This window comes from Falco naumanni, chromosome 8, assembly GCF_017639655.2.
Source record: "Falco naumanni isolate bFalNau1 chromosome 8, bFalNau1.pat, whole genome shotgun sequence".
NCBI classification, from domain to species: domain Eukaryota; kingdom Metazoa; phylum Chordata; class Aves; order Falconiformes; family Falconidae; genus Falco; species Falco naumanni.
Window position 1 is genome coordinate 40,006,073 of NC_054061.1, and position 12,555 is coordinate 40,018,627.

The following is a 12,555-nucleotide window of genomic DNA, read 5'->3' on the forward strand; positions in this document are numbered from 1 at the left end:
CATGTCCCCGTCGGGGTGCGGGTGGGAGCTGCGGTGGTGGGACGTGCCCTGTGGTACTGAGCACCGGAGAGAAGAACAGCCCCTGCCCCCGGCGGTGGGGCAGGAGGGACCCGTGGTAGGGGACAGTGGTACAGCTGCATTGCTGAGCCGGGGGCGCGGACCCCCGGGTGCCGTGGAGCTAAAGCCAGCGGGGGGAGGACGTGTTCCCACCCCAGCCGCTCCACCACCACCACCCCCGGCCCCGCGGCTGCCCGCGCCCCCTGCCACCTGTGCCCTGCCTGTCCCCCGCCGCTGTCACTGTGTGCCAGGGCTGGCGGGGAGGCGGAGGCGGAGGCAGGCGGGGGAAGGATGGAGGGAGGAGCACTCCAGTGATGCTTCACGATCACAGCTCCAGCCCTCCCGAGAGCCCAACCTGGCGAGCCCCTTCCTCTCCCCCCACCGTCCCCGGCTGCCGGCGGTGGAGGATGCTCGGAGCATCGCTTGTCCCCGCGGCGTGCTGACAGTGGGGACCCCGCCGGGAGCAGGCTGGCGTCCCGCCGGGCCTGAGCCGCTGTGACCGGGCCAGCGGGGCTCTGCAGAAGCATGAAGAAGATCTGGGTGAAGAAGCGTTTCCAGGTAAAGGCTCCGGGCTGCCGCGCCGGCGGGCGCCGGGCGGAGGGGGCAGCGTCGGGAACGGGAGCGCATGGGTGGGTTGGGGAGGGGGGGGGGGGGTCGCCCCTCCGGCTCTGCCGCCGCCGCTCGGGGCTTCCCGGGGCTTCGCCCACCGCCGGCTCCAGCCCCGCTTGCAGAGCCGCCAGCTGCCTGTCTGTCCTCGCCAGACCGCGCCGGAGGAGCAGAGGGCAGGTGTTCAGCACTGCCTGTGCCGGCAGCCGGCCTGAGACCCCCGCCGGGGGCTTTTCCCCGTGCCACCCTCTCCCCTCTCTGCCCTCCGGAGCCGGGGCAGCAAATGGAGGCTGCTTCATGGCTCCCCCCAGCTCCGCTGCCGGTGGTCACGGAGCTGGAGACGAGGCTTTGCATGCGTCATCCCCTCCGCGTCAGGAGCATGCCTGGCACAGGCGAGGCTGCTCCGCGGGCCCCGCCGCACGCTCCGCCGCCGAGCAGGGGACAAGGACGTCACTTGGCCTCGGCGAGGGGTGGAGGATGGGGGGCATCCTTCCAGGAAGCCCCCACCCCTGCGGCGTGCAAGCCCACCCCACCACTCCACCCAGCATGGCACATAGCCTCCCTGCTGTCACCCAGCCTGGTGGCCCAGCAGGGACCAGGGAGGGGCTGTCACCCGCAGCCCCTTCCCAGGGGTGTGGGAGGCCCCAGGAGACACAGGTCTCCAAGGATGCCAGGAGCCACGCGTGGTGGGGGTCCCTTCAGGGCAGGGTGGATTGCACTGCCTGGCTGCCCCATCTGCCCTTGGGGGCTGCAAGCCCTGCGCGCCTGTATTGGTGGGGCAGGGTCCTGCTGTGCTGGTCGAGCATGGGGGGGTCAGGACACCCACAGTGGCTGTCCCTTTGCACCAGGCAAGCCACCTGCTACCTCCCCACCTCACTCCATCCCCGCTCCCTGTCTGCCTGTCTCAGACCAGTGGCACCAGTGCTGTGTGGTGCTGGGCTCCACATGTCAGGTGGTGGCAGGCTGCCAGGGCTGTGCTCCATGGTCCCAGGAGACCCTTCTTCCCCTGACTCCCCTTGGCCCCATAGCCATGGTCAAGTATGCCCCATCCCAGAGCTAGGGCAAGACCCCAGACTGAGCAGGTGGATCTGCACCAGGTATGGGAAGGAGGCAGCACCAGGTGTCACCCAGCTGCCCTGTGGGGATCCCAGATAGCCCCTTTCCCCAGCCCGGGCTGGGTGGGCACAGAGTGGGCTCCTGGGGCTCCTCCACCCCTTTTCCTGGGTGCTGTGCCCAAGGGGGGTCCAGGCTGCGGGGTGCCCCGATCCCACAGTGACCTGTTGCGGGGTAGAGGGGAGTGGGCTCGGCCACCCTGTAGCTCTGGGTGATGGTGCCCAGCCCAGGCCTACTGGGTGTAATCACCATATTTGATGGGGAGCTGATGGCGCCGGTCCCTGGGGAAGCCACAAGAGCACCCGATAATGGCACTCAATTGCATTTTCATTTTTTAATGGGGGAATTATCCGCCGATGGTGCAGTTAATCACTCATCTATTTCCCTGGCCTGGAAGTCGGGCTGCCAGCCAGAACCAGCACAGTCAGCGAGGAGGGGAGGTGAAGCCTGGCTCAGACTGAATACAAATGTGTCTCGTGCAGTTACTGCCCTCTGGTCAACACCATATGCAGGCAGGGGGCTGCTGGGAGTCCCCAGGTGCTGTCCAGTGGCAGGGGATGCCGCTGCAGTTGCAGCAGCTTTGAGGCACAGAAAATGAGCCTGCTGCCCTTCCAAGGGCAACTGACTACTGGCCATGCTTGGCTGGCTGTCCCAGGGGGCTGGCTGTCCATGACCCTGCTTGGATGCTGGGGGCAGGCAGGAGGGGATGGCAGAACAGAGGGCTTCAAGAAAGCTGAGTGTCCAGCCCTGGGCTCCACGCTGGGGAGACAGGGCATGGGGTGTCAGCGTCCTGGGGAGACCCTGTCGCCCAGACTGGCTGGGAAGGATTCTCAGCCCTGGCAGCCCAACCCTGCCTGCCTGCACATCGCATCTCTGCTCTTGCCTGCCTTGGAGATCACCCCATCCCTCTGCTTTCCTGGGAGATGGCATCGGTGCACGCCAGGCCTGGCAGCTGGGTTGCCCCCAGCTGGTCCCTCCCTTGGCAAGCGAGGGCTCAGCCCTGGGTTGCAGCGCAGAGGGCAGCCAAGCTGGCAGGGAGCTCCGTGCGCCTCTGCCCCGTGCTGCATCCTGCCTGCCTGCCCAGACGGCGCGAGCGAGTGCAGCCCCCATGCCTCCAGCCCCGCACAGGTGGGCCAGTCCCATGCCACTTGTGCCAGGCAGCGTCTTTTGCAACTGGCACGGCCTCCAGCAGGGATGGGGGATGCTGTCCCCGTGCTGGGCCGGTGCCCATGATGGTGTCTGGGCCAGCGTCTGGAAGGCACTTTGCTGGCCCAGTCCCCATGCTGGCGCGGGTGGTGGCTTCAAAGGGTCTACGGAGCATTTGGGCACCCACCCAGGCAAAGACCTTGCTGCAGGCAGCACTGGCTGCAGACAGTGATGCCAGGGCAGCAGGGCTGCCCAGGGCTGTTGCTCCCTGGGCATGGGCTGCAGCGCAGGGGTGGGGTGCACAGTGTCACCCCACAGCACGGGCAGTGGTGTGGGGCTGGGATGCACAGTGCCATTGCCAAGGGGAGTGGTGTGTGCACACAGAGGTGTGTGTGCATGGCTGGGCATGTGCTACACGTGTCCACCTACACCCATCCATTTCTGCGTGCGCGGGGGTGTGTGCCTGTGGGTACCCTGTGGGTGTGCAGCCGGGGGATGGATGTGTGTGTGTGCGTGTGAGCGGTGCCAGGAGTGCCCTGCCAGTGGGAGGGTGTGAGCGGTACCATGTCTGCTGTGCCAGTGTGTGTGTGTGTGAGCGATTGTGGGTGTGAGCGGTGCCGCATGTGCTGTGATGATGGGGTGTGTGCGTGCGGGTGTGCCGTGCCAGCAGTGTGCGTCCGTGCGTGAGCAGGCGCGTGGCGCCATGCCATGGGTAACGCTCTCTTCTCTTTTCCTTTGCAGAAGACTGGCCACTCGCGTCGCTTTGGGCGCTTCACGCATGGTGCGTTGAGTTACCAGGACCTGACTCCCCCTGCCACCCTGAGTGTGCTGGGGTATGGGGTTCAGCCCCACCGCTGCACTGTGCGGGGGGGCATCAAGCAGAGGCTGGGCAGGGCTGGGCTGCATCTTGCCAACCACAAAATGGGGTCCTGGTCAGCTGGTGGCTCCCGGTGTCCCCCACAAGGCTGGACTGCGCCTGGCCCTGCAGCTCTGGTTCCTCAGGGGCTGCCAGGCTGTTGCAGCTGGGCTGGGAAGCCTGATGCGGTGGCAGTGCACAGGGCAGCTGGCAGTGTGCCAGGCTGTGGAGGGGCGGCTTGGGTTGGGTGGGAGCAGCACAGCTCCTCACTATGCCACGGCAGTGGAGTGAAGGGGAGTGATGGTGGGGCAGGGGACACGTCACTTCAGGGGTCTGTTTCAGCAGCTTGTGAGGGCTCAGGCAGTGGCAGGGAGGAAAGTCTGACCCTCCCTGGCTGCACGGTGTTGGCTTTCCTGAGATGGGACATTAGGGTGGTGCTGATTTCACCTGGCCTCAGACTACCACGTGGGGATGCTCTCAGGGATGCCCTGCCCTGAGCATCCCTGCTTTGTCAGCTGGGGCCATGCTGTGGGGTGTGGCTGTATCATGCAGCACTTGCTAACTTGGGGTAGGGGGTGTACATGTACCTGCCAGAGGGAGGGTGCTTGCACATGGACGCACATGTCCGTGTGCCCCAGCACCTCCAGGAGCACCCAGCTGGGGCGCAGTCTGGGGGTCAAGCCCCAAGCTGTGGTGCCCTGCAGAGCGCAGGGACATGCAGGTGCTGCAGTGGCAAGGCCAGCCCATGGGGCAGCTCCAGTAGGTCTAGGGACTGAAGGTGGCTGTCCTGCTGGGCAGGAGGTGGCTGTGGCATGGGGAGGGGATGGTGCCGTGCAGGGCACAGGTGGGATGGTGTGTGTGTGAGGAGGGTTTGTGTGCAGCACTGGGGTGGCATGCAGTGAACATGGGTGCAGAGTGGAGATGTGGTGAGGAAGTCTGGGTCTGCCAGACCTGTTTCCACACCCTGTGGGCGCCTGGCCCCTGCCATGGGGCTGGGCAGGGCAGGGGGTGCTCCTCGTGGGGTCCTCAGATGGGCAAATGTCTGGTCCTAGCCTCATCCCTGGCCCCAAAGCCTGTCACAGGGTGCTGTGGTCTCCGAGCCAGCAAGACCCACCCAGGTGCTGCCCTGGCAGGTCCCTGCCACATGGCAGCGCGGGGAGATGCTGGGGACAAGGTCCCTCCCCACTGCCCCCCGCGTCTCCGCAGGCTGGGCCGATAACCGTGTGTTGATGTCTCTCTCTCTCTTGCTGCCCCTATGGAAGCGAAGTTTTCCGCTCCTGCAGGAAACAAAGCTACGGTAGGAAGACCCCTGCCCAATGCCAGCCCTGTCCCCAGAGCGGGCCCTGTCCCCGAGCCTGCCACCCTGCCCCCTCGCCGCCACTGTCCCCCTGCCCTGCTTCCCTGCCCCCACATCACATCCACCAGCCACATTCCCACCATTGGCAACGTCTCCGTTCCTTCCATCATCTAACACTACTCCTGCCTGCTTTGCCTGCCCTCCCCTGCTTGTCCTTGCCCTGGTGGACTTTCCCACCCCTGGTCCTGCTGTTCCCTGCTGGCAGCTTGTCCCTGCAGGTCACAGCCATGCCCCTGCCCTGGTGCTGCCTCCTCCTGGAGCTGCCTGGGTCTTCTGCCCCTGGAGCTGGTGGATCTGCAAGGGGCAGCACCAGCCTGGCCTTCTGTCCTCACGTCCCCTCACCCCCTGCTCTCTCATTCCTTCTCCAGACTCGGAGACGGGCGAGGATGAGCCCAGTGATCCCCAGGTGACACAGCGCAGCGAGCTCCAGGATGAGACGGCCTTCAGCACCCCCACGGGTGAGCAGGGGGCATCCGGTGGGCACCGAGCCCTGGCGCCGGCTGCGGAGCATGGCCCCCTGCAAGGGCTCTGCTGACCCAGCTGTGGGGCTCTCCATGGAGGGGGAGCTGTGACCCACCCGTCCAAAGGGGAGAAGGCTTGGTGCAGCAGGGTGCTGCTCGGGACACCCTGGGACACCCCATGGCAGCTCAGCCCTCTCAGAGCAGGGTGCTGGGTTCATCCCTGCAGGCACCTGGTGTCGGCTCACCCCTCTCCTTCCAGGTGGGTCTGACACCCTCGTGGATGCCTCCATGAACACTACGCCGACCTCTGTGCTGGCCCTGTCACAGGCAGAGGAGCGCTCCAGCTGGTCGGGCAGCCAGCAGACTGTGGTGGAGAAGGAGACGGATGCCAGCCTCCCCGCACGGGGACCCTACCTCCGCCCTGCTGCCTGGCAGCAGCCGCAGGGAACCCCAAGGCAAGCAAACGCGCCGGCCCCATGCGGCGCCGAGGTCCGGCACCTGGGCGTGGAGCCGCTGGTGCGGGCGTCACGGGCTAATCTGGTGGGCACAAGCTGGGGGTCAGAGGATAGCCTTTCAGTGGCCAGCGACCCGTACGGCAGCGCCTTCAGCCTGTACCGAGGACGGGCGCTCTCACTCCATGTGTAAGTAGCCGGGGGAAGCGCGGAGGGGACATTGTGCCGGGGCCATCGCCTTCCAACCCCCACAGCCATCTCCTCCCCTCCGCCTGGGCTTTCTTTGCCTTCGCCATGCCAGGATGAGGAATGGGGGCTCTGAGCAGTAGGCAGCCTGTTCCTGGTGAGGAGGTGGGAGCAACCCAGGCTGGGGGTGGGGGGGGAACCGGCCCTTGCATGGAGAGGGGATGCGGAATGGAGTCATTTTCTGCTGTGGCCAGGTTGGGGCTGGGGGTAACCCCTGTGCCACTGCGTGAGCTGCAGCATCCCACCTGCAGGTTGTTGGGCTGTGGGTGTCCCCCTGTCCCACCCAGCGGTGGGGGCTCTGCGCAGCCCAGGACACCTGCTGGTAGAGCTCTGCCACCCACAGTCCCCACTGCACAGGGGTGGCAGCAGGGGTCAGGGACATGCTGCCTACCCAGGACCTGCTGACATGCTCAGAGCCCCTGTCTTGCCCCACCACCTTTGGTCCCCATCCCCACAGGCCTGCTCCTTTGACCTCCATCCCACCCCTTTTTTTGTTCAAGGCTGCTTGTTCCACCAGAACCTCATCTCCACCTTATGATTTCTGCACCGTGATCACCAAGCCTGCCCGGGCGCAGCAGGGAGTGGGGACTTGCCCATAGCAGCATGTGCATGAGGAGGGCTTGTAGCCTTGGGGACACCCTCCACCTTGTGGAGGAGCTGGCCTGTGCTGAGCTGCCCTGGCACGCCAGGACACCCTGGTAGACTGGGGCACCCTCCGGCCCCAGGTCCTGTCTGCATGGCAGCCCCAGGGAGGGGACACACTCACTGGGTATTCCAGCATCACCCTGCTGTTCCACACGGGTACCCGCAGGCGAGAGGACACCACTGTGTCACAGCAGCCTAGGACTCTCACCCAACCCAGTCAGCTCCTGGTGATGTCAGAGTGGCCAGATGCCCTCACTGAGGCCCCTCGAGGCCCCCCAGTCCTGGGGCTGCCCTGGGCACCTGCCTCCCTTACCATGCCCCGTTGGGTGCCATGGTGCAGGCTGGGAGCTGGGATGCAGATGGGCGGCGAGGGTGGGCTCTGAACCATGCTCCTCTTTCTCTCCCCTTGCAGCAGCATCCCCCAGGGGGGCTACCGGAGAGATGACTCCCACAGCGGCCCTGTGTCTCCAAAGCCTGGTGCTGAGCCTCCAAGGTCCCCTGCTGCCCTGCCACTGACCGCCAAGCCACCCATCCTCCGCTCACCATCTCCCCGCGCTGGCCCATGCCTGCTGCTGCCCACTGGAGCTGTGTCCCAGCCTGCTGCCCGTAGCCCTGGCGTCCCCTCCTTCACACCCGTGACCCCTCGCAAGAAGTCCGCGGTGCCGGCCGAGTACCAGGACACTGTCCCTGAGGAGTATGAGGAGAAGATCAAGAAGCCCAAGTCCTCGGGGTACTCACAAGGCAGCACGCAAGAGTCCCGTCCCCAGACACCCATGAGCGACGCCTCCGGGCGTGTCTCGGTCCGGGCATCCCCCAAGCTGGTGCGTGCTGGCTCGAAGATCTTTGAGAGGCTGCAGTACTTCGAGGACCGGCGGAGGAGCCTGGAGCAGGGGGACAGCCCCTTCCCCACACACCCCTGCCTGCCCTTGCGCAAGACACGCTCCTTCGACCAGCCCGGCTCTGGCTCACGCCGTACTAGCATGCTGGGCGGCTCGCGGGAGGATGTTCGGGAAGGAGGCCACTGGGAGCCTGGCAGCACGGCGGCAAGCAGGCGTTTGGCCTTCCGGCAGAAAGCCGCATCCTTTGACGAGCGGGGCAAGTTTGCCGGCCGTGTCTACGCCATTGAGCACAAGTTTGCAGAGGAGCTGACTCGCATCAAGCGGACGGTCTCCAAGCAGCAGCTGCGGCGCTCCCAGGAGCTGTGCAAAGCTGGGCTTCCCCCAGCACCCTTGCCCCCAGCAGCTGCGGAGCCCGCTGCCCACCATGCTCCCCGCACCCCCTCCTCACAGGGCACTGGTGGGCGGAAGGCTCTGCCGCCAAAGACCTTCCCACCAGCGGAGAGCATGCACGTCATCCAGCACCTGGCACTTTCCAGCGTGACGCTGGTAGGACCTGATGGGGAGCTGGAGCCAGGGGGGCTGCGTGGGAAGAAAGCCCCAGTGCGGGGCGGGGCGGCAGCCAGTCAGCCCACTGAGGTGGAGGATGTGACCACCAGGAAGGGTCTGCAGCAAGAAGGCACTGGGGAAGTGAAGAAGAAGGAGCAGTGGCCATTAGCACAAGCCACCCCGCAGGGATGGGTGACCCTTCCACAGGCGGGTCCCACTGAAGGCAGCCCATGCCCAGACGGGAGTCCCGCTGGTGGAGCCCGTGCCCCCGGGGCAGTGAGCGAAGCCTTGGCCACCCGGCTGACCGTGCCCCATGGGCTGTACCGGCGGCCGGAGGCACCCACAGAGGTGCGGTTCCTGCCCTGGGCGAAGCCGGGGATGGAGCAGGAGGCTCGGCTGGAGAGGAGCTGGGCAGGGCAGCACGGCGTGGGCAGGGAGGTGGAGAGAAGGCAGACAAAAGTGTTGGAGAAGAAAGAGAGTGGCCGGATGGCTCAAGAAGGCAGGAGCATGCGGAGCAAGGGGAAGGGGCGCCGAGCCAGGCCCACCTCTCCGGAGCTAGGTAGGGGCATGGCTTTCTGCCCTCTGGGCACAGAGCTGGCCTGGCCAGCCCCTGAGCAGGATCGGGGACCCCCAGCCTGCCCCTGGGAGGCGTGGGGAGTCCAGGCCGTGCCAGAGAGCACAGGGGTGGGGTGAGTGGCACAGGTCTGCAGCCTGGGGATGCTGGCACCAACCAGTGCTGTAAGACGGACCAACCTGAGTACCAGTTTACTGGGCCTTGAGAATATAATGCTTGCTGATGTCTCTGTCCCTCCTGCCTGGCACAGAAGGACACAGGGGGCTGACCTCTGGCACCCAGCCCTGGGCTGGGCTGGCCCCCAGGGGTGCTGGGCACCCATTGCAGCTTGTCCCTGCTGGACCCTGCTCAGTGCTCCAGGCAGGGTGTGCAGCCCAAGTGTCCCCGGGGGATGCTGTGGTGACTTGGCCAAGGGAGAGGTGCCCTGCCCATCCCAGCATGCCCGGGTGAGACCAGACTGCACCCGGGCTGGGAGCTCCTTCCAGGCTCTGCTCTGGCCGGAGCAGTGCCAGGCCCACGTGCCTGAGGCTCCTGGCACAGCCCCAGGACCTTTACCCATGTGCTGGGGCCACAGGAGGGGAGGGAGCTGGGAAGCTGATGTTGATGTGGTGGGTCAGAGCAGCCAGCATCCCCCAGGGGAGCTGGGAGGAGCTGGGAGCAGGGGCTGTGGTGGGCTGTGTACTACTCTCCTCCTTCCACACCCTGCCGTCACCTCATCCCTTATGCTGTATGGGGATGTACAGCAGGCTGTATGCTCCCGGCCCCACGGTCCCCTGTCTTGTCCCACTGCAGGCACTATGCTGTGGTGGCCCCTGATATGGCCCTTTCCTCCACTGCATGGCCCAGGGACCTGCTAATGCCCCAGCGAGGGTGTGGGGCCTGTGGTGGCAGGGACAGGCAGAGGGTTGCGAAGCCCCTGCTCTGCCTGCGTGCAGCCTGGCGTGGCACAGGACCCACTTGCTTCACCCCACTGACATCCACGGGGCTCATCTTTCCCTGTCCAGAGTCTTCTGACGATTCCTACGTCTCAGCGGGTGAAGACCCCCTGGAAGCCCCCATCTTTGAGATCCCCATCCAGGACATGACAGTGGCCGTGGGGGCAGAGGTGCTGCTCAAGTGCATCGTCACGGCCAACCCTCAGCCTGAAGGTGAGCGACTGCAGGACTGGGGTTTGGGGGTGTGAGCGTGGCAGAGGGGCTATGTGTGCATCTGTGTGTCACCAGTTGAGCTGTCCCTCTGGGCCACCTGAGCTGTGTGGAGTGCACACGCAGCCCGAGCTGGGTGTCTCAGGGAGGTGATGTGCCCACCCCGAGAGCACCCCTTTTGCCCTGACTCCCCCTCAGGCAGCACTGAAGTGCTTGGACACTGCCTGCCAGGGCAGGGTGTGAGGGCAACTTGTAGGCAGCGTGCCTACTGTTCCCCGGTGCTGGGCTGTAGGGACAGCAGAAGGGTGGCTGAGCACCGTGCAGGCAGGGACAGGTGATGCCCTGGGCTGCTGTTGGGACAGTTCAGGTAGTTTCCTGGAGGCAGAGCCCCGATTCCTGGCTCAGGGCTGATGGGCTTTGGGTGTGCTGTAGCCAGGGCAGCTGGGCAGCCAGAGCTGGTACCCGCCGACACAGCCCAGCAGAAGCGAAGCAGCTTTGATTCCCTCCTCCAGCCTCCGCTGGAGGGCAGGAGGATGGCTGGAATCAGACAGGGGCCAGCCCCACTCTCTCCATCGGGGCCGGGGGAACCTGGGGCAGCTCCCCTTGGCAAAGGGGTCCCCAGGCCAGGCAGGGCAGCACCTGGCCTCACCTCGCCCTGCACTCCCCCCGGCGGAGCTTGGGCTCTCCTGCCCACGAGTGACTCTCGCCTCTGCCGCAGTGTCCTGGAGGAAGGACGGGGTCCCACTGCGGAGCAGCACGACGCGGCCCATCAAGGCGGAGGGTGAGCGTCACACTCTGCTGGTCAGGAGTGCCCGGGTAGCCGACGCTGGCCTCTACACTGTCACCGCGACCAACGAGGTGGGGGCGACCTGCTGCAGTGCCATCCTCAGCGTGCGGCCTGGTGAGTGCTGGCGGCCGGCGGCGGGAGGGTGGCCGGCGGTGGGAGGGCTGGCGCCGCGGCAGGCTGCCTGCCAGCTCGGCCGCTGCTGTCACTGGGAAGAAACCGGCTTCCTTACCCTACAAGGCTCTGTCTGAACCAAAGCAGCTGACGTGCTCCCGGAACGCACGGAGGGATCCTGCCGGGAGCAGGGGGGAGCGGGGTCAGGCCGTGAGCATCCCCCGGCACCCAGCAAGCAGCCCAGTGTCTGGCGGCCCCCACACCTGCCCCGTGCCCCACTAGCCATGGGGATACCCCAGTCTGCCCTCCAACCCTCGAACTGCGGGGGTACCCCTGCCTCCAGACTGCAAACCATGGGGATGCCCCTGCCTGCCCTCCAACCTGCGAACTGCAGGGATACCCCTGCCCTCCAACCCGCTAGCCATAGGGGTACCCCTGCCCCACAAGCTATTAGCTGTGGATATCAGCGGGACGCCCTGCCTGCCCACCAAGCTGCAAGCCGGGGGGACGCCCAGCCCGCCGCAGTCCCGGGGCTCTCCTCATCCCTGGGGAGGGTGCGGAGGCTCAGAGCTGCCCTGGGGGCTGGAAGCCCCCAAAAATGTACCCGCTCCGCGGTGCGGCGGGACCGGGCGCCCAGGGACGGCAGCGGCGGGGCAGAGCCAGCCGGGGGCCAGGCGGCGGGGGGCCGGGAAGGGGCCGGGAAGGGGCCCGGCAGCCCCCGGCCCGGCGGCGGGCCCTCCCCCGCGCTGCTGGCCCAGCCCCGGGGGCCGGGCGGCGCTGGGGCGGGGAGGGCTCAGCGGCCCGGCGGCGCTGCGGGCTGGAGGCGCGCCCGGCACCACCGCACCGGGCCCGGCGGCGGCGGCGGCTCGGCGGTGCGGCCCGGCACGGCGCGGCACGGCTCGGCTCGGGGCGGGGGCTGCCGGGGCCGCGTCCCCGGGTGAGTGCGGGGGGCGGCGGGAGGGCGGGCGGGGGGAGCCGGCGGTCGGGCCCCCCCTCCCAGCTCCCCGCCCTGGGGCTGCCCGCGGGGCCGCGGGGGGGCACGGCGCTCGCCCAGCGCCGGGCAGGGCCTCCAGCAAGGGGAGCGGGGCGGGCCGGGGGGAGAGGGCTGGGGGGGCAGCACCCCCTGCACGGCGGCCGGGCCGGGCCAGCACCCCGCGCCGCGCGCTGCTCCGCACTGGCACCCCCCGCCCCGGCCCCGCGCGCAGCCCGCACCCCGCGGGTCCCCCGTCCCGGCCCTGGGCGGGCTCCCGGTGCGGGCGGGCTCGGTCCCCCGGGGAGCGGGCAGGCGGCCGGCCGGGCTGGCGGGGGAGCGCAGCTGCCAATGTCACCTTCAGTCCTCGCCGGCTCGCGGCAGCGACAGCCATCCCGGGAATCCGGGCGGCTTAAGGATGGGAGCGCGGGCTGCTGCGTAAGAGCCACTTGAGCCCTGCTGTCGCCTTGCGGGATATCGCGTCCCCTTATCGTCCCGCGGAGCGCTTCTCCCTCCCCCTGCGCGGCCCCGCACCCCTTCGCTGCCGGCTGCTGCCGGGCTGGGGTGTGCCGCGGGCTGCGTGTCTCCGGGCATCCCGGGGTGCGGGGCGGTGGGGAGGGGTGCTCGGACCCGCGCGCCAGGCG

The 12,555-nt window shown here is 67.5% G+C and overlaps 1 protein-coding gene across 2 annotated transcripts in view; it reads left to right on the forward strand.

Moving 5' to 3' along the window:
- The first annotated feature begins 342 nt into the window (after nt 1-342).
- Nucleotides 343-12,555, forward strand: part of SPEG (striated muscle enriched protein kinase) — a 31,253-nt gene continuing 19,040 nt past the window's right edge. The window contains exons 1-8 of one of the 2 annotated variants that reach the window (XM_040604638.1): nt 343-615; nt 3,664-3,703; nt 5,046-5,075; nt 5,504-5,593; nt 5,856-6,237; nt 7,352-8,883; nt 9,903-10,046; nt 10,762-10,944. In XM_040604638.1, coding sequence (XP_040460572.1) covers nt 583-615; nt 3,664-3,703; nt 5,046-5,075; nt 5,504-5,593; nt 5,856-6,237; nt 7,352-8,883; nt 9,903-10,046; nt 10,762-10,944 — 2,434 coding nt within the window. In that variant the 5' untranslated portion in view covers nt 343-582. The remainder of the gene's footprint in view (nt 616-3,663; nt 3,704-5,045; nt 5,076-5,503; nt 5,594-5,855; nt 6,238-7,351; nt 8,884-9,902; nt 10,047-10,761; nt 10,945-12,555) is intronic. The other variant, XM_040604640.1, reaches the window with a different exon arrangement.